Source organism: Chaetomium fimeti (assembly GCF_033439085.1).
Source record: "Chaetomium fimeti strain CBS 168.71 chromosome Unknown B0H64scaffold_3, whole genome shotgun sequence".
Taxonomy (NCBI): domain Eukaryota; kingdom Fungi; phylum Ascomycota; class Sordariomycetes; order Sordariales; family Chaetomiaceae; genus Chaetomium; species Chaetomium fimeti.
Window position 1 is genome coordinate 4,354,549 of NW_026944331.1, and position 20,297 is coordinate 4,374,845.

General features: G+C 56.3%; 7 protein-coding genes across 7 annotated transcripts; 6 read left to right on the forward strand and 1 right to left on the reverse strand.

Annotated features, from left to right (window-relative positions):
* Window positions 1-198: 198 nt before the first annotated feature.
* On the reverse strand, window positions 199-2,799 carry B0H64DRAFT_321073 (kinase-like domain-containing protein; the record flags this gene model as incomplete). The annotated part of the gene is made up of 2 exons (XM_062800489.1): window positions 199-552; window positions 637-2,799. The coding sequence occupies 2 exons, from the start codon at window positions 2,797-2,799 to the stop codon at window positions 199-201; spliced, it is 2,517 nt and encodes an 838-aa protein (XP_062661544.1).
* A 976-nt stretch (window positions 2,800-3,775) lies between these two features.
* B0H64DRAFT_136417 (uncharacterized protein) lies at window positions 3,776-4,956 on the forward strand. Its single transcript, XM_062798218.1, has one exon. The coding sequence runs from the start codon at window positions 4,142-4,144 to the stop codon at window positions 4,883-4,885; it is 744 nt and encodes a 247-aa protein (XP_062661545.1). The 5' UTR covers window positions 3,776-4,141; the 3' UTR covers window positions 4,886-4,956.
* A 653-nt stretch (window positions 4,957-5,609) lies between these two features.
* Window positions 5,610-6,639, forward strand: B0H64DRAFT_136403 (uncharacterized protein). The gene has a single exon (XM_062798216.1). The coding sequence runs from the start codon at window positions 5,707-5,709 to the stop codon at window positions 6,496-6,498; it is 792 nt and encodes a 263-aa protein (XP_062661546.1). The 5' UTR covers window positions 5,610-5,706; the 3' UTR covers window positions 6,499-6,639.
* B0H64DRAFT_136404 (uncharacterized protein) lies at window positions 6,640-7,867 on the forward strand. The gene has a single exon (XM_062798217.1). The coding sequence runs from the start codon at window positions 6,780-6,782 to the stop codon at window positions 7,713-7,715; it is 936 nt and encodes a 311-aa protein (XP_062661547.1). The 5' UTR covers window positions 6,640-6,779; the 3' UTR covers window positions 7,716-7,867.
* A 627-nt stretch (window positions 7,868-8,494) lies between these two features.
* On the forward strand, window positions 8,495-10,901 carry B0H64DRAFT_416852 (uncharacterized protein; the record flags this gene model as incomplete). Its single annotated transcript, XM_062805200.1, has 2 exons — window positions 8,495-8,680; window positions 8,958-10,901. 2 exons carry the CDS (start codon window positions 8,495-8,497, stop codon window positions 10,899-10,901), a joined length of 2,130 nt encoding a protein of 709 aa, XP_062661548.1.
* Window positions 10,902-12,073: 1,172 nt separating this feature from the next.
* On the forward strand, window positions 12,074-15,488 carry B0H64DRAFT_321125 (tRNA synthetases class I-domain-containing protein; the record flags this gene model as incomplete). The annotated part of the gene is made up of 4 exons (XM_062800494.1): window positions 12,074-12,148; window positions 12,209-12,562; window positions 12,622-14,323; window positions 14,383-15,488. The coding sequence occupies 4 exons, from the start codon at window positions 12,074-12,076 to the stop codon at window positions 15,486-15,488; spliced, it is 3,237 nt and encodes a 1,078-aa protein (XP_062661549.1).
* A 770-nt stretch (window positions 15,489-16,258) lies between these two features.
* On the forward strand, window positions 16,259-20,089 carry B0H64DRAFT_358253 (Sfi1 spindle body protein-domain-containing protein). Its single transcript, XM_062801640.1, has 2 exons — window positions 16,259-16,744; window positions 16,850-20,089. Exons 1-2 carry the CDS (start codon window positions 16,597-16,599, stop codon window positions 19,708-19,710), a joined length of 3,009 nt encoding a protein of 1,002 aa, XP_062661550.1. The 5' UTR covers window positions 16,259-16,596; the 3' UTR covers window positions 19,711-20,089.
* The last annotated feature ends 208 nt before the right edge of the window (window positions 20,090-20,297 follow it).

The window sequence follows — 20,297 nt, forward strand, 5'->3', positions numbered from 1 at the left end:
AGAAATGCCCATTAAAGGTAGTAGTAGTTGCAGTTGAAATGCTATGCCATCCCCCCAAAAACCTCCCGAGACGGCCCTCGGACCGCCCCATGCATTCCATGCTCCATGTCCAAGTCCTCCAATTGCCCGACTGCCACCCCCCGTCTGGTATACTACGGGGGGATGCGTCAAACCGGCATCTCGAAGCGCCTATCCAATTCAAAATGCCGCGCCCAATCCGTTCTTGGATTGCCGTTTGCTGAAGCGGTTGCGCTTAACATTTACCTCCTCTGGCAGGCTCGCCTGGCTCTTGCTGAGCTGATTGCGGCCCGACCTGTCGCTGACACTGTATCCCTCGGCAAAGTTCGTCCTCCCCCCCATGGTGCTTTCCGGGCTCGACATGGACGATGACATGTCGCCAAATCCGTTGTCGCTGCTGTAGGGGCCAACCAAGGTTTGGGAGATGGCCAAGTCCTTTGCTCGTTCCAGCGACTCGATCCAGTCGTCAACCGAGAACTTGGCCTCGCTATTTTGCGACGACTTGGGTTCTTCAAACGTGTAGTGCACACCGTTCTGGGGCCATGTCAGTGGCTGTCTTCTCTCCGAAGGGTGTCGAGTATTATGTTGGGAGGCATGACGAGAGGCATGAGAACTTACCGTGTCGACACACCACACTGCCTGTCCCTTGGCGTCTAATTGAGTCTTCCACACACAATCAGATCCCAGCAGCGAGATCTCTTGCTTCGCTCTCTTCTCCTCTCCACCGGCCGGAGCGAGCACAATGCGCCCGCCAGAGGTAATCATGACGAGCCGTTGCCTCTTTTTAGTGGTGCTGCCACCAAAGAAGCGCGATAGCTTCTTGTGGCCGTCACCGTCGCCGCGTCCATGCGGGCTGTTTGGGATTGGGGAAGATATTACCATCAGGTCGCCAAGCTTCAATATCCGCTCGTTGTTTCTCGTCAGAACCGGCGACCATTCGATGTCCAATTGCGTTGGTGGTGGGAGTTCCGTGATGATCCTGGCCGGTCTTGAGCCGTTGGGCGGGCCGTGGGTTCCTCGAGAATTAGGTGGCTTTGGCGGACTCGATCCGCCGCCCCCGTTAAGCTGGATGATGTGGGGCTCCTGTGCTGGAGGTACATAGGGCCGTAGGCGCGGTGCCTTCGTCCGCCACAACTCCTTACCAAACTGCTGCCCATCGAAAAATTCGTGGTTTTTGATGTGCTCCACAGTAAGACGCCGGGCCGGGTCCAGTACCAAGCACCGCTCGACAAGATCCCGCGCCGCAGGGGGGAAACCCGGGGGGAACTCGTACTCAAGACCGACGATCTTTTGGAAGGTCAAGTACTCTGTCCCAGCCTTGAAAGGCGGCCTGCCGACGAGGAGTTGGTAGATAATGCAGCCGAAAGCCCAAAGGTCACTTGGCTTCCCCACGGCCTTGTCTGTCAAGAGCTCGGGGCTCACGTACTCTGCGGTGCCCACAAAAGAAGCATTCCTCTTTTCGTCTGGCGAGGCGGCGAGCGTCGACGGGTTTTCTGGTGGTCTCGGGTCTCGAGGGTCCGGCAATAGCTTGGCCGTGCCAAAATCAGTGATCTTGATGTGCATTTGGTCGTCCATGAGCACGTTTTCGGGTTTGAGGTCGCGGTGAATGACACCTCGGGAGTGCATGTAGGCAATGGCGTCCAGGATCTGGGCGCCATAGAATCTCGTGCATTCGACGTCAAAGGTCCCCGTCTTCTTCAAAACGCCCAGAAGCTCCCCACCGTTGCAAAGATCCAAAACATAGTAAAGCGACGCCTCGTCTTGGAAAGTATAGTAGAGCCGGACAATTCCGGGGTGGTCGGTAAGTCGGTTCAGCGTGTTTTTCTCGATGTTGACGTATTTGATCTTCTTTTCCTTGATGATGTGCTTCTTCTCGAGCACCTTGACAGCGTACTCTCGTAAGGTCTGGCGGTCAGTGGCGAGGAAGACGGTGCTGTAGGAGCCCTCCCCTAGCGTCCGCCCAAACGAAAAGTCCCGAACCCCCTTCTTGACAGACCTGACGATTGTCTTCCCTTCGGCATCAACCTCTCTTTTCAAACTCACAGCCGCGCCCCTGTCTTTCCACTCCTCGCTGCTTGCGGGTATTGGCATCTCTGGTCCATAACTCCCGGTCGGGGCTTGCGGAATGCCCGGGATTGCGGCAATTCCTCCTCCCACTGCCTTTGAGCTTCTCCTCGGTGGTGGCATGCCGTTGGGACCGGCTCCTGGCGGGGGCGGGCCTGGCCGGCCAACATGGTGCGACCGGCTCCCCTCACGCGACGGAATCTGTGAGGGATTGGGCTGGTCAAACCGAGGATCGCTCCTTATCCCGTAGACGGAAGATCGAGACTGCTCATTCCTAGGGCCCACATACGGATCCCCTTGCGCCTCGTGTTCCATTGCCCGACCCTGACCGGGTAAGGGCGCTGACGCCGGTGGGTGCACCTCGTTTGCAGGCGGGTAGGCGCCATGTTGTGCTGCTAGATGGGGGTCGCTGGAACCTGTTGAGCCGGTGATTCCACGTGTGGCGTTCAAGCTGTTTTGTGCGTTCTTGAGGATAGCCGCGGCCGATTCGTATGTGTGGGGCTGTCGGGGAGGGGTATCTCGAGCCCCTAATCCAGGCTCGGCATTTTGAAGGGCCTTGGAATCGCTACTCTCTTCAGATTCCGCCCTGACGCCCGCTTGAGTCGTGTGACTGTCGTCGTGACTCGTCGAGGTGCCCTGTGAGAGATTTGGGGAGTCGTCGGGATTGGCAATGCGCAGGCCGCCAAGAGCCTGGGAGAGACTGATGTCGCCGTTCATGATGGGTACGGTATGTTCGGCAGGCGTCAGTAAGGGGTACGGCGGCGGGTAACGGTCGAGAACAGCGAGTGACGCAAGCTATCGACAGTGGACGTGCCGTCTGTGGCTGAACGCGCGGCCAGGGGTCGAGCCAGGGACAGGAGGCGTCGAATGAGCAGACGATGGGTATCGGCGTGGCTGTGGAGGTCGCCGTACCGCCGGGTTCTGGGAAACGGTTTCGTGTCGAGGTGCAACGGGTGGACGCCTCTTGTTCGTGGCAGACCCGGCCCGTGAATTTACCGAGTGTCGGGCATCGAGGAGGTACCACAGCTCACCGTCTCCTACTCAAAAACATCAGAGATGCAAGGGTTCGTGGTCCGCTTGCCCCCCTAAACAATATCAAATGATTGAGAAACGGCGTGGTAACCGGACAGACACGAGCGATGTTGATGACGAAGGGATGTTGGGGACTGGGACGTGATCTCGTCGAACATTCAACTACCAGTTGATGGCTTGTGTTGCGTGGAGGAGAGGACCCGAAAGGTCTCAGGAACCGTGCGCTTGTATGCATACACTGTGGCGACACACGGACAGCCCCCGAGATTGACACAACCCGACAGACAGTCTTCATTTCGGTTGGAACTCACGACCTGGCTACTGTGTGCAAGTTTCAATCCTGCTTTGTGTGCTGCCATAGCCTATACTTGATAAACCGACGAAAGCTTTGCATTCAGTAATTGGGGGTTATTTGTTTATTTTGTTTGCGGCACACGGACAACTAGACTGTTGAACCCTTTTTTTTCTGTTTCTAAGAGTCGCCTACATTTCTGCCGAGGAAACTGCAAGGTCACGACAAACACAAACTATGTACCTCCTTCCTTCAAACTGCTGTTCAAAAAGCCCGGGCCGAAAGATGCGAGGCTTTCACCTCTACATATCGGACGATTTATAAAGAGCCGATCCGGCGATTCACAGATTTAGGATGTCTAAAGTTAAACAGAATAAGACCTTGTTGACAGGGGTTCTTCGCACCATTATCCATTCTATATCGTAGCATAGAAGACTCAAGCCTTACATTTGAACATCGGGGGCGCAATGCAAGTTCCAGGTTTTTTTTATTGTTCATCAAGCCTTCCAAGCCCCTACACAAGCTGGTCTTGCGGTTGCCATCCCGAGAATGTTCCCTCGCCATTGCCTTTTTACCTAGGTTGACTTTGCCTCGTTCCTTCTCTGAACCCAACAAGCCAAATGCCTGATATAGAGATCCTGTCCCACCCGTTTTGGTGGCCTAGACTTCTAGCCTGTTGGTGTTCCCATCTGCCCAGCACCAATATCACAACACCAACATCAAAGTGCTCACAAGATGCTACGTCCCAGGCCGTCAGTGATTTCCTTGACCCGCGCAGACGTTACCGAGGTTGTTCACCGCCGTCGGTTCCGCAGATATCTTGAATGCGAGAAGGACAATATCTGTGTTGACTTGGCCCCGGCCGAGACAAATATTACATACAAGCTAGACCGACCCGAGACTTCGCCGTCGCGTACCGCCCAGAGCAAAACCGTACCAACGGCGTACGATAGCACCCAGAGCAGCTCTCCTACTATGCGCAGCGAGATCTGTCATTGGGTAACGGATCTGCCACTACTACTGCTCTCGGACAAGGAGGTTGGGAAAGACATGTCTCCGCCGCCTGAAGTATCCGGCAGCCAAGTGCGACACTCGAGAACACGAGGCAGACCGCAGCAAGGCCCCGACTGGACACTGCAGCTGTGCCTGCGGCCCAAGCGTAGTCCGCATGTCGCTACGGCTCCCGTTGTAGATGATGGCTCAACAGGTTTGCAAGACTTGCGCGAGGATCTGACGGGGGCGGGGGAATCGCTTGATAACAGTCAGAAAACGAAACAAAGCGGTGTTACGATGATTCACAAGCCGGGACTATCACCGCCATGCTTGTCGGATGTGGACTCGCCGAGTATGAGAGGAGGAGAGACAAACGAGGCAACGCCTACTCGCCAAGTTTGTAGCCATCATAAGCCCCAAGAATTATACGATCCCTGGTTAATCGCAGTGACCAGGGCGGCCTCTCAGAAGATAGCACAGATGTGAGGCTGCAGAGTGGTGCAGGCCCCTCCACCCCCCGGCGCGCGTTGCCTTCAACTTCGCCCGGCAGCCCCCCGACCGCTCCGAATGTTTCCAATCGAGTACGTTTTAGCCAGAGGTGCCGGACCCAGAGGCAACAATTGCTGACTTGGTATCAGATTTCGCGGCTGTCACTTGATGCCTCTGATACTTGTCAAGACGACGTAGGTTCCGAGACGGCTCCGTGGGGTTGGCGTAACTGACTTCGGTACGTAGGGGAGCTCGTCCGAAGGTTCGTCGCCGTCTCCTGCGTTTATGAGCCCGGGGCGGCTCCGGATCTACAACGACTTCCTGCCAGCTTGGTCCCAACCGCAGACACCACGAAATCTACCTGAGGCCCGCCGTCGAAGTCTTCTGCAGGGTTCATACACGGCACCGGCCCGGCGTACGTCGCCGCAACCGACCCGGAGCCGGACGACAATTCGTTTGCGGCGAGTCTGGCGAGGGAGGAGGGAGCCTAGCCCGCTGGAGCTACGAACGCCGGGACTTGAGGGCTTGTATGGCGATACGGAGAACTTGGACGACGTGGCATTGGCTGAGGACATGGCGCGAAGCTGGGCAAGTCCATCCCAGCCCCGCAACTCAGCAGAATAGCTTTAAAGGGAGGACCATGACAGGCGGGGAGGTGGCCCTACTGATGACGGAGTGTGGACGAAAGAATGGAAATTGGAAGATGTGTCAACTCCAAAGGTCCAAATATCGTTAGACGCACCGTCGACCTGCTCGCAACATAGGTAGTGATACGAATCCAAGTTCAACCCCCTCGAACATCTCGCTGCTTCTGGAGGATGGAAGGGGGAAAAAACCGGCCGAGGGCGAGAGTGAGACTGGAGCAGACCCCAGCCGGTCCCGTTTCGCAGGCGTCTGTTTGCGCACGTGAGGGAGGCGTCGTGGTGACGGAACCGAAGGCTGGCTGCGCTGAGACCGATTGGACAGGAACGGATTTTCTTGCAGCTCCAGGGTTGCACCAGGGCGGCAGGGACGGATTCATGGATTTGCCGGCCGCCCGAGCGGCACGACACGGACCCCAGATCGGAGGAAGAAGCACGGAGCGGGGGCGGATGCTGACAACCAAGGCTCGAACCAGGCACGCCAGGGTGCCAGGGGACAAGAACAGCCGATCTAACCTTTTGCAGGGCCCTGGCATGTTCCGCCGCCTGTGCGCCTCCCTCAAACTGCTGCAGGACCCGTTGGCCAGTCAGACGAAAGCTTGTGGACCCAAACCCCACCTTCTGCCGCAGCCAATGGGATGGCAGCGAGACACTTCCAGGTTCCCATGCCGGCACCCACAGCTCCAGCTCTCCGTCGCCTTTTTGACTGCCTCGCCCAGATCGCGCAGGTCCTCGCATGCCGGTCCTCCCTCAGCCTCTGCCTCACTGTCTCTCATTGCCCTCCCTGCTCCTCCCCCCTTCTTCTTCCACTTTTCCCTCCTTTCACCTCACTCTCGCCCACCTCAAGCGAGCCTTCACCTACCTTACTCCTTCGAATTCACAACTGGTGTTGCCCATCACCTCACCCCCATCCCCTCCGCTTACACGACGAGACGACGACGCCCGTTCTCGTTGCGCGCCAAGTCGTGACCTCTCGCCAAATCAACGCGCCACCTTTCCGCCCTTCGAACCCTCAGACCTTTGCCATCCTCAATTATCAAGCGCACTGAGTCGCGATACTCTGCCGTCACCCTCTTTTGGCCAACTCTTTCCCGTTCCCGGCCATACTCACTGCCCAGCCTTGTTTTCCCCGACCCTCAACGTCATCTACACTCCACTGCACTTACAAGCCCTTGACACATCCTGAACTAACCTCCTGCACCTCTAACAACCCTTTCTTCCTCTCATCTAGTACTCAACAGGTCTTCAAGATGCCGTCGTTTGACCGTGTCTATGCCTCGTCGCCGGTTCTCGCCATGCCGCCACAGGCAGCTCATCAGGTCTCGCTCGGCAAGCCCTTCCCGCAACACCAAATCCACCCCTTTAGTCCACCAGCCTCATGGCGATCGCAACTGGCGCGCACCTGCACGGCCGCCGGTCGCAAGCGGTCCAGAGACGAGGCCGCAGTCAATCTCGACGCCCCCGAGAAACTGGCCGAGACTCCCGTCAAGTCGGAACCGGATGATGAATGGATCTATGGCCCCGGCATGACGCTCATCAAGAAGTCTACTGGCTATATCACCGATGCCGCCAACCAGTCCGGAACCTGGGTTGAAGAACGAGCCGCTGAAGAAGACGCGCGCAAAATGGAAGAGGCCCTTCTCGCACGGGACCAATTGGCCCAGTCGCGGCCTTCTCTCAGGAGCCATAAATCTCAACGGTTAGACATGACGACGCCACCCACGCATTCAGAAGAGAGGTTTCCAAGCCGCCGTTCCAGCCCCACCCGTGAGGCGACCAACCCAATGACATCGTCTTCGGATTCACTTGCGCAACCAATCGTGGACGACTTCACGCTTCATCTTGGCATCGGCTGGAGCCGAATCAGCGACGACGGCCACATCCAAGCCGCCGCCCGTGGTTGGGCCCGGTACATCGAGAATCACTACCCCGTTAGCAACGTCAAGATCCTCTTGGAAAGCCGCGGCCTCCAGTCGTACTTGGTTGAAGCAACCGAAGGGTTTTTCCTCTTCGCCGAGAATCTCCGTCAAGGCCGGCTCGTCAGCGCAACTCCGGAAGGCACCCTCAACAACCTCAAAATTTCACCACCCGTTTTTGATGGACTCAACACCATGGATGCGTCCGAGTCAGCCAAGCCTCTGGACTCGATCGGGCCTATCACCTCAGCTGACATGGACATGAGCTGATCGGCTTTTTGGGATTTGGACTAGGCGTTTGCGGGAAGGTGCTTGTTTTTTGGGCGCAGTTTTTTTGAGCAGCCAGTGGTCGGTATGGCGTTGAATTGGCAGCGTCGACACGATTGGACTTCATTCGGTTTTTCGGGCAAAGGTCTTTCAGTCTGGGCAAAAGGTAACCTTGCTCTTCGGGATTTGCAGAAACGGGAGGGCAGTCTTGCTCTCCATGATAGGTGTACGAATAGGTAGAAACAATCAACGCCCTGTTGCATTTTTAAATCTCAAGTCCAGCGTGCAAGGGAAAAAACAACAGTAATGGCCATTCTCAGGAACACAAAGACTCGTCCTGAAAGCTGTGGTGCGATTCTTAATTTGGGTCGAGCCAACCACAGCAGCGGCTCTCTCGCTTCGGCGTGGGGTCTCAGCCACCATGCAGCGTTCGCAGCTGGTCTGCCGGGTTGGTCATGGAGTTGGTGCTGCCAAAAGACCCTCGGCCTTGTCTTTGTTTTATCCAAAGAAGTCTCATTCCGAGCAAAGCACAAGCTCGTAGGGTAGGACGGCCAGAGTGTCGGTGAGCTCAGTCTGCGGGCGTTGCCCTTTGCTAAGTTCTGCCGGAAGCGACACAGCTCGAGCGGGGAAAGCCAATCGATTCAAATCGCATCGAGAAATCCGGCACCCGTTACACATGGCACAAAGAAAAACCGGATCTGTGGACAAGACGCGAAGACGCGTCGGAGCTTGCACCGAGGCCTTGCGCTAGGAGGTAACGTGCAGTATGCATTTTGGTGAACATGGCCCTGTTTTCTTTGTTTGCCGAGAAACTCGAGGCCTGTTCGCTTTCCCTTCCGTTTCACCTTCGGACTCCCCGCTATTTCGTCGCTGCCGCCTATGGTGGTTCCTCTGTTCCTGTTTCCTGCAACACAAACCCGGACCTTCGTCGCCAATCGTTGTCAGCAGGGGAGCGGACAAATGCCCTGGTCTGCCGAGCTCCTGTTGAGTGGCGAAAACAGAGCAGTTGTATCTTGTTCGCCGTCGACAGCCGGGACACAGCCTCGCCCGACTCTCAGCCTCGACTTTCTTCTTTTTTGGGCCGGAAACGGATTCTTCCCTACGACTACCTCATATTTTTGACGAGCGGCTTTGTTGATATTCAACCATAATATTTGGACCCAATCCTGGACGACGAGCCGTTCGGGGATGTGGATGTGCTGACCCCTCTTCGTGCGACAACCGCCTTTGCCAATCAGCCGCCAGCTGCCAAACGTGCGCGTGCCAGGAGCTAGGAACCGTCAAGCAGGAGGCAGCCCGGGCGCGACACCAGATCGCGGCGAGGAGAAATCGAAAGGGGAACCGAACACAAAGAAGACACCAATTTTGGGCGGGCGCGACGATCGAACCAGCGCACTCATGGTGTCGCATCACAGCGACGGGGTCACCTCGTTGATGGTGCGGGGATCGTCGTCGGTAGTGGGAACCAGCTCCAGCGGCCGGGGGACCGGGTTACACAGCTCGTCGCGATCGCGACGGTACAACCGTTCCCACGCTGGCGGCGCCTCCTTCATACCGCAGAATGAATTCCCGATATTCAGCCACAGTGGCGACGTCGAGATCGTCGTGCGCGTAGCCACCGGGCACGAGAACCGCTATCTCCTCCATCGACACATCCTCACCCGCTGCTCCGGCTTCTTCGAGGCCAGCACAAGTAACGAATGGTCGCGCGCACAAATAGTGTCGGGCCCTGTGGCATCCGTGCCAGCTGGCGCGATAGAAGGGGTCGGCGCAAATGGGGGAGAGCTGGCGCGGATAGATGACCGAGGGGCAAGCGGGGATGAGGGCGGCAAACCTGGCTCGACGCCGTTGGCGCAAACTAGGAGGAGGTGGCGGTATGAGTTAGACCATGGGTCTGACGACAACGACGTACCGATGCTCGTGCAAAAGGAGGAAAACAGCAACCCGCCGCCGGTAACCAACAACTCAATATTCGGTGGGTCTTCCAACAGCCACTCTTCGAATCGCCAGTCCAACCGCAAGTCAACGTCGCACTCCTTCTTCCGATCCGTCGCCAACCTCAGCCTTTCCTCAACGCACACTCCGTCACTCCCGCCTCCCACACTAGAAGAGCAGGACTTGTTACGAGATTACGACAACTTGTTCCGCATCATGTACAACTACCCCCCCTTGCTCGACGCAGTCAACATTGCCGACGGCTACGTCCAATGCAAGTCATTGCTCCACCTCGCAGACCAGTACGATGCCCTCGCGGTCGTCGGCCCCCGCGTCGACCACCACATGCTGCAATTCCAGTCGCGCCTGTGGAAGCAAATCGCCAAATACCCCATCAGCTACCTCCGCCTCGGCTACCTCGCGCGGTCCAAAGTCATCTTCCAAGAAGCTCTCATCCACGTCGTCGGCCAGTGGCCGGCGGGCGAGCGTTCCATCCGCGCCGCCCTCCCCGAGACAGTCGTCGACATCATCGAGGACAAGGTCGACGAGCTCGAGGAGACGGTCAGCCGCATCGAGGCCCGCCTCTTCCGCCTCACGCTCACAACCCGCACCGGCGAGCGTATCAGCCCGGCGACCGGCTACCTCGAGTGGCTAGCCGTGAGCCTCTTCCGCCAGTGGCTAGCGGATAATACCTCCCCACCAATGCCGGCCGTTCCCGAGCGCGGTAATGGCAACGTCAACGGCAATGCCCGCAACGCGGCCGCGCCAAGGGCCAGGTTAGGGAGCAACAGCAGCGGAAGCGGCGGCAGCGCGACAAACGGCCGGTCGGGGAGCCACAGCCACCACAGCGGCAGCGGCGGCGGGCACGGCAACAACAACAACAACAACAACACCAATAGCAACCTCCAAGTCGCGCTCCCACCCCCGATACCAACCCTCGCATCGCTAGGGCGCACCTACCGATTACTCGGGGCCGGGCCGGGCGGCGGCGGCGGCGGGCCGGAGAAGGGCTACCTCGGGCACGACGAGTGCAAGCGGTTCCTCAAGCTCACGCCGGAGCTGTACACGCGCGACAACCTGCGCAAGTTCGAGAAGCGCGTCGACGAGCTCAAGGCCATGGCCCGCGAGGTCGTGCGGCCCCTGATGGGCAGCGGTCTCGAGCTCGAGCTGATCCATGGCGCCGGGGCCGCGGGGATCGCGTACCTGACGTGCACCGAGGTGAGGGATCGGGACTTGCCGTGGGGGTTTGATTAATAGGGGCCGTGTCGTGGTGCTTGGGTGGCCTACACGGGTTGTTGTTTTTGGCGCGTGGGACTGGAGGTCGGGGGGGGGCGGCAGTGCCAGACGAGGTTTCGGGGACCTGGTGTCCCGGGAACGGTATCTTGCTTTTGGGGCCGAGCCGTGGTTGATGCCACCGACGTGCGGCGTGTTTTCCTTACGATATATATGATGACTGATGTAACGAACGGATAAGCATGGTCTGAGGATACCCGTTGATGGATAGGATGCAATTTATGCTGGCTTTTGTTCTGACAAGTCTGGTGGGGTGGGTGGGGGGGTTGATGTCTCTTGGATTGCTACTTATAAGACGGTCATCAGAACCCTGTATGCAAATCCCTTACTATGGGTTATAACCAGAAGTCGCGAGGTGAATAGTGCTTTTTCAGATTGTGGGATTGACCTTGACAGTCACTCTCATCGCAGCGGTACAGGATCATCGTAGGTCCTCCTCAACCCCTTGGCCTAGTACGGGATGACTGCTATATTTTCGCTCAAAATATCCGCTAGCTGGTTAAAAAGCTCATGGATGTTTCTGCCATGTTGATCGGCGTGGTGGGAGAGTGCCGTGCCAAAATTGGCAAAGGTTGGCGTTTTGTCGAGTTGTGTTGTGCTTCATCCTCAGCTGCGCCGCCATGTCTTGCGGACGAGCATCGGGGAACTAACAGGCCAGGGTCGTGTTGTATCAGTTCAACGAGTGGGCTCGAAGACTCAAATACACAGTACGCAGAAATACACGTAAATTGTTTGGTATCATTACGCGGTACTTGCCCAATCTTTCGGGTCTGTGCACTTCCAATCTTACAGTACAACGCTCGTACGGCGGTACGCGCGGCGAACGTAATACGGTTGGTACCAATACAATGGTACTTCCAGGTGCGCCACGCCAAGGCTGTTCGCAAGGCGGTGAGTTCGAGTCATTGTTTCAGCCGGCAGATGGTAATATTACAGCCCGCAACCCCGCTACCCCTCCACGCGAGCGTATCCCCCGTTGAGTCAAGAAATTTGTCAAGGTTGAGTCAAAGGTCAGCCCAACTCCTGCCGAGTAAATAACACACGCCGGGACTATATAATTGTCGAGAATCCCGGCCCTCGACGGCTTCACCTCAGCTTCTTCATCAAGTCCTTTCCGGAACGAATTGCCCAGCATGTCGATCGACTTTCCGAAGGAGGAAGAGGCCATCATCGCCAGATGGCGCGAGATCAAGGCATTTGAGCGGCAGGTACGCGCCAGTTACATAACCTCAGTTGGTCGCATGCCCCCGTGCTGATGGTGAAATCAGGTCGAGCTCTCTCAAGGGAACCCCAACTATACCTTTTACGATGGGCCACCGTTCGCGACTGGTCTCCCCCACTATGGCCATCTTCTCGCCTCTACCATCAAAGACATCATCCCGAGGTATTGGTCCATGAAGGGCTTCCACGTCGAGCGCCGGTTCGGTTGGGATACCCACGGCCTCCCCATTGAGCATGAGATCGACAAGAAGCTGGGCATCTCGGGCAAAGCCGCTGTCATGGAGATGGGCCTGGAGAAGTACAATGCCGAGTGCCGAGCCATTGTGATGAGGTACAGCGAGGAATGGAGGCATACGGTCGAAAGGCTAGGCCGCTGGATTGACTTCGACAATGACTACAAGGTGGGTCGTCCCGGTTGGAGGGGGGTCAAAACATCTAAACAAGACACTGACAGTAACAGACCATGGACCCCACGTTTATGGAGTCCGAGTGGTGGGTGTTTAAGCAGCTGTTCGACAAGGGGCAAGTGTACCAGGGGTACCGGGTGATGCCATATTCGACTTCCCTCACGACTGCCCTCAGCAATTTCGAGGCGAATCAAAACTACCAAGACGTTACCGATCCCGCCATCGTTGTCTCGTTCCCTCTCGATGACGACCCCGAGACCAGCCTTCTCGCCTGGACGACAACACCATGGACGATGCCCTCCCATCTGGGCCTAGCAGCCCACCCAGAGTTCGAATACATCAAGATCCACGACGAGAAGTCCGGGAAGAACTATATCCTATTGGAGAAGCTCCTTGGGACTTTGTACAAGGATCCCAAGAAGGCCAAGTTTAAGGTGGTCCAGAAGCTCAAGGGCAAGGAGATGCTTGGGTGGAAGTATCAGCCGCCGTTCAACTACTTCTACGAGGAGTACAAGGACGTTGCGTTCAGAGTCCTCAACGCGACATATGTTACCGATGACAGCGGTACTGGTATTGTCCACCAAGCCCCGGCATTCGGTGAAGACGATTACAACGTCGCTATCCAGCACGGTATTGTCACCGAGCAGCGCCCGCCTCCCGATCCGGTAGATGACACTGGCCGCTTTACCAGCAAGGTGTCCGACTTCGCCGGAATGGGCGTCAAGGAGGCCGACAAACACATCATCAAGCACCTAAAGAACTCCGGGAGATTGGTGGTGGAGTCGCAACTCAAGCACTCGTACCCCATGTGCTACCGCTCCGACACCCCCCTGATCTACAAGGCGGTGCCCTCCTGGTTCGTACGCATCCCTGAAATCATCCCTCAGATGCTGGAGAACATTGAGGGGTCCCACTGGGTCCCCTCTTTTGTGAAAGAGAAGCGCTTCGCTAGTTGGATTTCCAATGCCCGCGACTGGAACGTATCGCGGAACCGGTACTGGGGCACTCCCATCCCCCTATGGGTGAGCGACGACTTGGAGGAACGAGTATGCATTGGCAGTATCGCCGAGCTCAAGGAGTTGAGTGGCTACGAGGGCGAGATCACCGATATCCACCGCGACAAAATCGACCACATCACCATCCCCAGCAAGAAAGGCAAGGGCACCCTGAGGAGAATTGAGGAGGTCTTTGACTGCTGGTTCGAATCCGGAAGCATGCCTTATGCTAGCAAACATTATCCTTTCGAGAACCGCGAGGAATTCGAGAAGTCCTTCCCTGGCGACTTCATCGCCGAAGGCCTCGACCAAACGAGAGGATGGTTTTACACTCTTCTGGTTCTTGGCACACACTTGTTTGGTGTCTCTCCCTTCAAGAACTGTGTCGTCAACGGCATTGTCCTCGCGGAAGACGGCAAGAAGATGTCAAAGCGTCTGAAGAACTACCCCGACCCGAACATCGTGATGGCCAAATACGGATCTGATGCTCTTCGTCTGTACCTCATCAACTCGCCCGTGGTACGCGCCGAGCCTCTCCGGTTCAAGGAGACCGGTGTGAAGGAGGTCGTCGCGAAGGTGCTCCTCCCGCTCTGGAACAGTTACAAGTTCTTCGAGGGGCAGGTCACCCTGCTGAAGAAGGTGGAGAACATTGACTACCTGTTCGACCCGAGCATGGAGGCCTCGAACACCAACGTGATGGACAAGTGGATCCTGGCCAGCTGCCAGAGCTTGCTCAAGTTTGTGAACGAGGAGATGGCAGGTGAGTCATAGCCCCCCCGGATGTTGACAATGGCCTTATGGCGCTGACCGCAATCATAGCTTACCGTCTGTACACGGTCGTACCCAAGCTACTCGAACTGATTGACAACACGACAAACTGGTACATCCGTTTCAACCGAAAGCGTCTCAAGGGCGAGAACGGGCTCGATGATACCCTCCACGCCCTGAACACTCTGTTCGAGGTATTGTTCACGCTGTGCCGCGGTCTCGCGCCATTTACGCCTTTCCTGACGGATACCATTTACCTGCGGCTCCTACCCCACATCCCCGAGAAGAAGGGGCAAGATGTTCGCAGCATCCACTTCCTGCCCTTCCCCGAAGTGCGACAGGAGCTTTTCAACGTCGACATCGAGCGCCGGGTCCAACGGATGCAGAAAGTCATTGAGCTCGCGAGATACTCCCGCGAGAGGCGTACCATTGGCCTCAAGCAGCCTTTGAAGACGCTTATTGTTATCCACCATGACCCCCAATACCTGCAAGATGTGGAGTCGCTTCAGGGATACATCACCGAGGAGCTCAACGTTCGCGACCTGGTGCTGACGTCGGACGAGGCCAAATATGGGGTCCAATACAGTGTCACCGCTGATTGGCCAGTGCTCGGCAAGAAGTTGAAGAAGGACATGGCCCGCGTCAAGAAGGCCCTCCCAAATGTCACTAGCGATGAAGCTCATGAGTACGCCACCAACGGCAAGATTGTTGTTGACGGCATCACGCTTTTGGAAGGTGACCTAGTCGTCAAACGTGGGCTTAAGGGGGGCGAGGCGTTCAAGAACCTTGAGACAAACACGGACAACGATGTCCTCACCATCCTCGACACGGAGATCTACCCCGGCCTCGCCGAGGAGGGCCTTGCCCGCGAGATTATCAACCGGGTACAGCGCCTACGCAAGAAGGCCGGCCTGCAGCCGACAGACGATGTCAAGATGGAGTACAAGGTACTGACTGATCCGGAGGAGACCGGTATTGGGATGGTGTTTGAGACGCACCAGCCAACCATTGCCAAGGCACTGAGGAGGCCGCTGGATAAGCACGACGTGACACATGTAGAGGGCCAGATCGCAGCGGAGAAGGAGGAGGGCATCATCGCTGAAGAGGAGCAAGAGGTGAGCAAGGCCACCTTCTTGTTGCGGCTGCTGAAGCTGTAGCGCGTTGGGTGGAGCAAGAGGTCGATGTCGCTGTCTGGCTGGTCCTTACGTAGACGTAGACCAAGCAAAGAAAATAGACGTTGATGAGTGTGAGGATTATCTCGAGAAGCTGAAATTATACATGTCACCTTCCACCCTTTGCTGCGGCCTGCTTGGATGAGTAAGACGGTGTATATACCCTCAAGGTTTTGAGCACAAAGAAGAGACGCAGAGATCAAGGTCATACCAGGTAGCAGTTCTTGAGTTTCATAAACTCCTTCGCGCACTGATCTTTGTGCACGGAGTTGTAGTCCGCAAAGACGCACTTGCCATAGACGGCGGCCTATAGTTATGTTAGGGTACAAGGCAAACACCAAGGCTTGACCCAACAGTGGTCTCAACCCACCTCAGCACTGCATTTTGAGACAGCTTGGGCAAACCGCTGAATCGGACGGGTTTTCAAATTTGGTTGCATTGTACGGGTCGCGGGAAGGAACTCGACTCTCCTGTTGGGAGACGGTATATTCGGGATTTTAAAATGAAGCGGCGGTCTTTGTTGAGACGGGAAGCCGCTTGGAGCCTACAACAACAAACCTCGAAGTTGTTGGCTTGAATCGATCACCGATTGCAGTGGCTTTTCGACTTTGACCTTCAGTTGGGAAGACACTGTGTGAGCGAACAGTGTTATTGGAGATAAGTACACAGTACAGCGCAAATGGATGCCCCACAACAGCTCCCAGCCACCGACCGACATCCCCGAAGCGATCGGGCTCCCCCAAATTTCACATGCCCCGCGAGCTCGAGCTCCCTCTACGCGCTGCGAGACGCGTCGCACGCTCCCAGCTTCCTCACCTCGCGGGCAACCACCAGTTTGCGAATTGCAAAACGATTCATTTGCTCACAAATAAGCTTACTACTTCATCAAAGCTCTTTCCTAACTCTCGCGACTTTTGTCTCGAACACTGTGACGCGTACAATCGCACTTGCTTTCAAATTCAAAACACTGGAAGCTCTAGATTCGACTTGCGCCTGCGTAGATTCGCAACCCCAAACCAATTCAATCCCAACCTAGTTTTTCGGCTTTTGCTCCCAGAGGTATCATGCCCCGGAGCTACCTTCCCGATACGTTATGCAACACCAATCGTCTGCTTTCCATCATGGCGATCCCAATGATGTTGCTTCGTCTCGTGGCGATTCTCCTCCTCCTCGCGCCGATTCTACTACCTCTTCTGTTTTTCACTACATCAGTGGTCGCAATGAGGCGTACTCTGACGAAGGTGAGTTACGCCCTAGCATCCCTCGCCACTTCCTTTGTCACTCTACCCGAGTTGCCCACCACTCCACTTTATCTGCTAGCCACAAGCTGACCTGTATGCCTCCAGACATTGAGCTGGTTCACGAGATTGTCACACTCGCCGAAGCCCTTTATCCAAATCTCCCGGAGCGCGAGCGCCTCCCCACCAACTCTTTGTTTCTCGCCGCCGAAGAAATTCTCCCCCGCCATGGCATCGACCCGGAAAACACGCCGTCCCATATCGCCCGGCTCATCTTTAAGATTGGAGGGCAGCGAACTGGGAACACACTCAGCGACAAGTTCAGATCTGTCCTAGGAGGACTTGGTATTCAACTTGAATTCATCCCAAGCAGCCCATCAGCAAGACCCGACTCCCGCTCCTCACTCGCGCCCAGCTACACAAACACCGACGACACACGCCTCAACCCGCAACGAGCCTTTGAACCTCCACGGGAGATCACTAGGGATCGCGCCGATGGTGGAAGCGATTCTGATCGAGGAGATACCGGGCGGACCCCTTCTCCCGTTCAAACCCCAGTCCCACTCGGCCTTGAGTCAAAACCTCGACCTCGAGCTGCTCAAGAACCCCCACACCTTGATGCAGGATTCGCACCCGTGGTGGATGTGGATATGGAATTACTGGAACGAAAACTGCAGGATTTGCGATCGCAGGAGGACCATGAACTCGCAAAGGAAGTTTTCGGCATGTGGCATGCGAACGCCTGCCAAACAAAACGGAACAACGATGAGCTCAACTCAATCGCCGCCGAGTACGATAACAACGATCTCCTTGGCGAGGTGCTCGACATCTGGAGCGAGGAGGCTGCCGCGGCGGAAGAACTGAGGCTCAAGGCCGAAGATGCGGCCAAATACGACGCATACGTTGCAACGATGGAGAAACGTGCCAGCAGAGTGTACGAAATCGTCACCATTCACAACGTTTTTGCGGAGTGGCAGGGGCGGGCCCAAGAAGAACGCGAGCGGACGGCGGTGGCACGCAGGCATCTCGTGCGGAAGCGAACCTTCGAGGGCTGGCACGCGCAACACGTCGAAGACGAGACCAAGGTCAAGAACTTCATTCTGAGCAACACCCTCCAAAAATGGAGCCAAGTCGCCCTGCACCACGAAGTTCGCCGTGAAGTCGCCGCGCAGTGGCACCAGCAAGAACTTTGCAAGAAAAGCCTCCACGTGATGTTGGAAGAATCCAAGGAGCGCCTCGCAGACGAGTTCTACGCTGCCGGCTTGGCCGGACAATGCCTAGACGTTTGGGCTGACAAGGCACGCGATACTCGGGACGAGTACCAGGTGGCGGTTGCACTAGACGAGAGACTCGTACTCGACGAGGTAGTTAACATCTGGCTCGAAGAGGTGGACGTGCAGCAGTACAATGCCTACGAGTGCACGCGGCAGTGGCTGGTCCTGGGTTGTCGTCGAGACTTGGATTACTGGCGGGAGCAAGCCAGACTTTCGGCTTTGTTGAAGCAGTACAACGCCGAACAGGAACGAGACACGAAGCTCCGAGCCCTAGAAACGTGGAGTAACGTCTTCGGCGAGACAAAACGCGAAACCGCTGTTGCCGACGCCTTCCTGCTCAAGGAGCCCATCGGTCACTGGGAACGCGAGATGAAGCTCAAACTCTTCATTGAGCGCGATGAATACGAGACGAAGGCTGCTGTTCTCGGGTACTGGGCTCTCGAAGAGAAACTTGTCTGGTACAGAGGACATTTGGAAACCAGAACCAAACGACAAACCCTTGAGACACTCTTCACCGCTTCCAGGCAAGCACGGGGCAAGCGCGAACGGCATGAGGAGGAGGCGGATTACGTTGACACATATTACACTCAAACCGAGGTGGTCGACATTTGGCTTGAAGAAACCGATGAAATGTGGAAACAACGACAAAACGCCAACCTCGTGAATCTCTACCGCACAGCCCGACCATGTGTCGACCACTGGCGAGAGCGATGCCAGCAGAGCCAGGCGCGCGACGGGTTTTATCGGAGAAAAGCGGACAAACAGAGGGCCAGATCCATCGTGCTCAATGTGCTTGACAAATGGCCAGCTGTCGCCGAGACTACGCGGAGGGAGCGGATGATGAATTCACTTCGTCAATTTCGGCGAAATTACAAAGTTGAGCTGGCCCAAGAATGTCTCGGGAGGTGGTTGGATGCCACCGCAGAGGCATTTGATGCGCACCACGATGCGCGCCAGACAAATCTCCACTACAAGCGGGAGGACCTCAACGACTGCCTCGACCTCTGGAATCGCGCGGCAAAGAAGTCAGAAAACATTCGGCAGATCGCCGCAGATGCCGAAGTCGAGATCTACTGCGAGAAATGGCATGCGCAGCTCCACGAAGCGCAGGAGAACATGCAGGACGCCGTCGAATACGACACAGAGCAGACTCGAAAGCGCTGCTGGGAGAAATGGGAATTCCAGAACCTCCAGAACGAAAGCAAGCGCCATATGGCCAGCACGCTAAAAGACAAAAACGAAAGACGCGTTCGCCGTCGGATCCTCGGCGAATGGCAACAGAAAGCCGTCCCCGAGGCAGCGGCACGCAACAACCCCCACCTCAGCACTCTCTCTGCTCGACGCAGCGTCCGGCAGCAACTTGCCCGGTCATCCACAGCTGCAACAGGCTTCTACACGGCCAGTCAGCTGGCTACTCTCCGCCCACGCGATTCGGTTCCTGCTCTCGGCCCCATGCCCGAATTCGACGAAGATCCTTTAATACCTGATATGGATGACCCCGGTTTTATGAGCACACCGACGAGGTGGACAGGCAGCACGCGGACGCTAGCCTACCGTCCGACTTCGACGCCATCGGCCATTTTACCTTCACCACATGAACGAGAGCTGAGGCGGCAGTATGGTACTGGGGGTTTGAGGCCCAGAGTGGAGTTCGCCGATATTAATGAAGAGTCAGCAGAGGACTTGTACGGATGATGATTCTTTTTCTCTCCCCCCCTTTTGGGAGGGGTTTGGTCATAGGGAGTTTGGTTGAAACGGAAGAGGAACAGGCTCAAACACTGCATGGGGAAGACGTTGGATTTAAGCATATCTGCTGGCGTTTGCATTGGGATTGGAAAATGGGCTGCATCGGTTGTTTTCATTAGGGTCGTTGGATATACCCAAGACGTGCATCAAGCATTAATAGGCGTTTGGATTCTTGGGGCTGAGGTCCCGGTTTGTATTATTGGGGTTGGTGTTCTGGGGTGCGATAGGCCCGGCCTATGTGGCGTGGTTTATGACAGGAATAAGACGAAAGTCTGAATCAAACGGTGGCTCAAAGCTGGTGACTCTACGTCTGCCCAAGAACAGACAGTAATACTACCTAAGGTATGTATGTACCAGTAAGTTTGGAACCAGAGGCCATCACGCCTCGCCCAGCCACGGACCCACTTTATCTTTCGGTCGGGAAGCTTTGCGCAAAACGGGAAGGCGGTGGATCAGATTCTGCCAGGGCGCACTGATTTTCCACAAACCCACAGAACCGCAATTTATTTTCGCTTTCCCTCCTCAAGATCACGGCG

Coding starts and splice junctions, on each gene's coding strand:
- B0H64DRAFT_358253 (XM_062801640.1), top strand. CDS start 16,597: ATGCAACACCAATCGTCTGCTTTCCATCATGGCGATCCCAATGATGTT. Junction 16,745..16,849: donor TGAGGCGTACTCTGACGAAG/GTGAGTTACGCC, acceptor GTATGCCTCCAG/ACATTGAGCTGGTTCACGAG.
- B0H64DRAFT_136404 (XM_062798217.1), top strand. CDS start 6,780: ATGCCGTCGTTTGACCGTGTCTATGCCTCGTCGCCGGTTCTCGCCATG.
- B0H64DRAFT_136403 (XM_062798216.1), top strand. CDS start 5,707: ATGGAAGGGGGAAAAAACCGGCCGAGGGCGAGAGTGAGACTGGAGCAG.
- B0H64DRAFT_136417 (XM_062798218.1), top strand. CDS start 4,142: ATGCTACGTCCCAGGCCGTCAGTGATTTCCTTGACCCGCGCAGACGTT.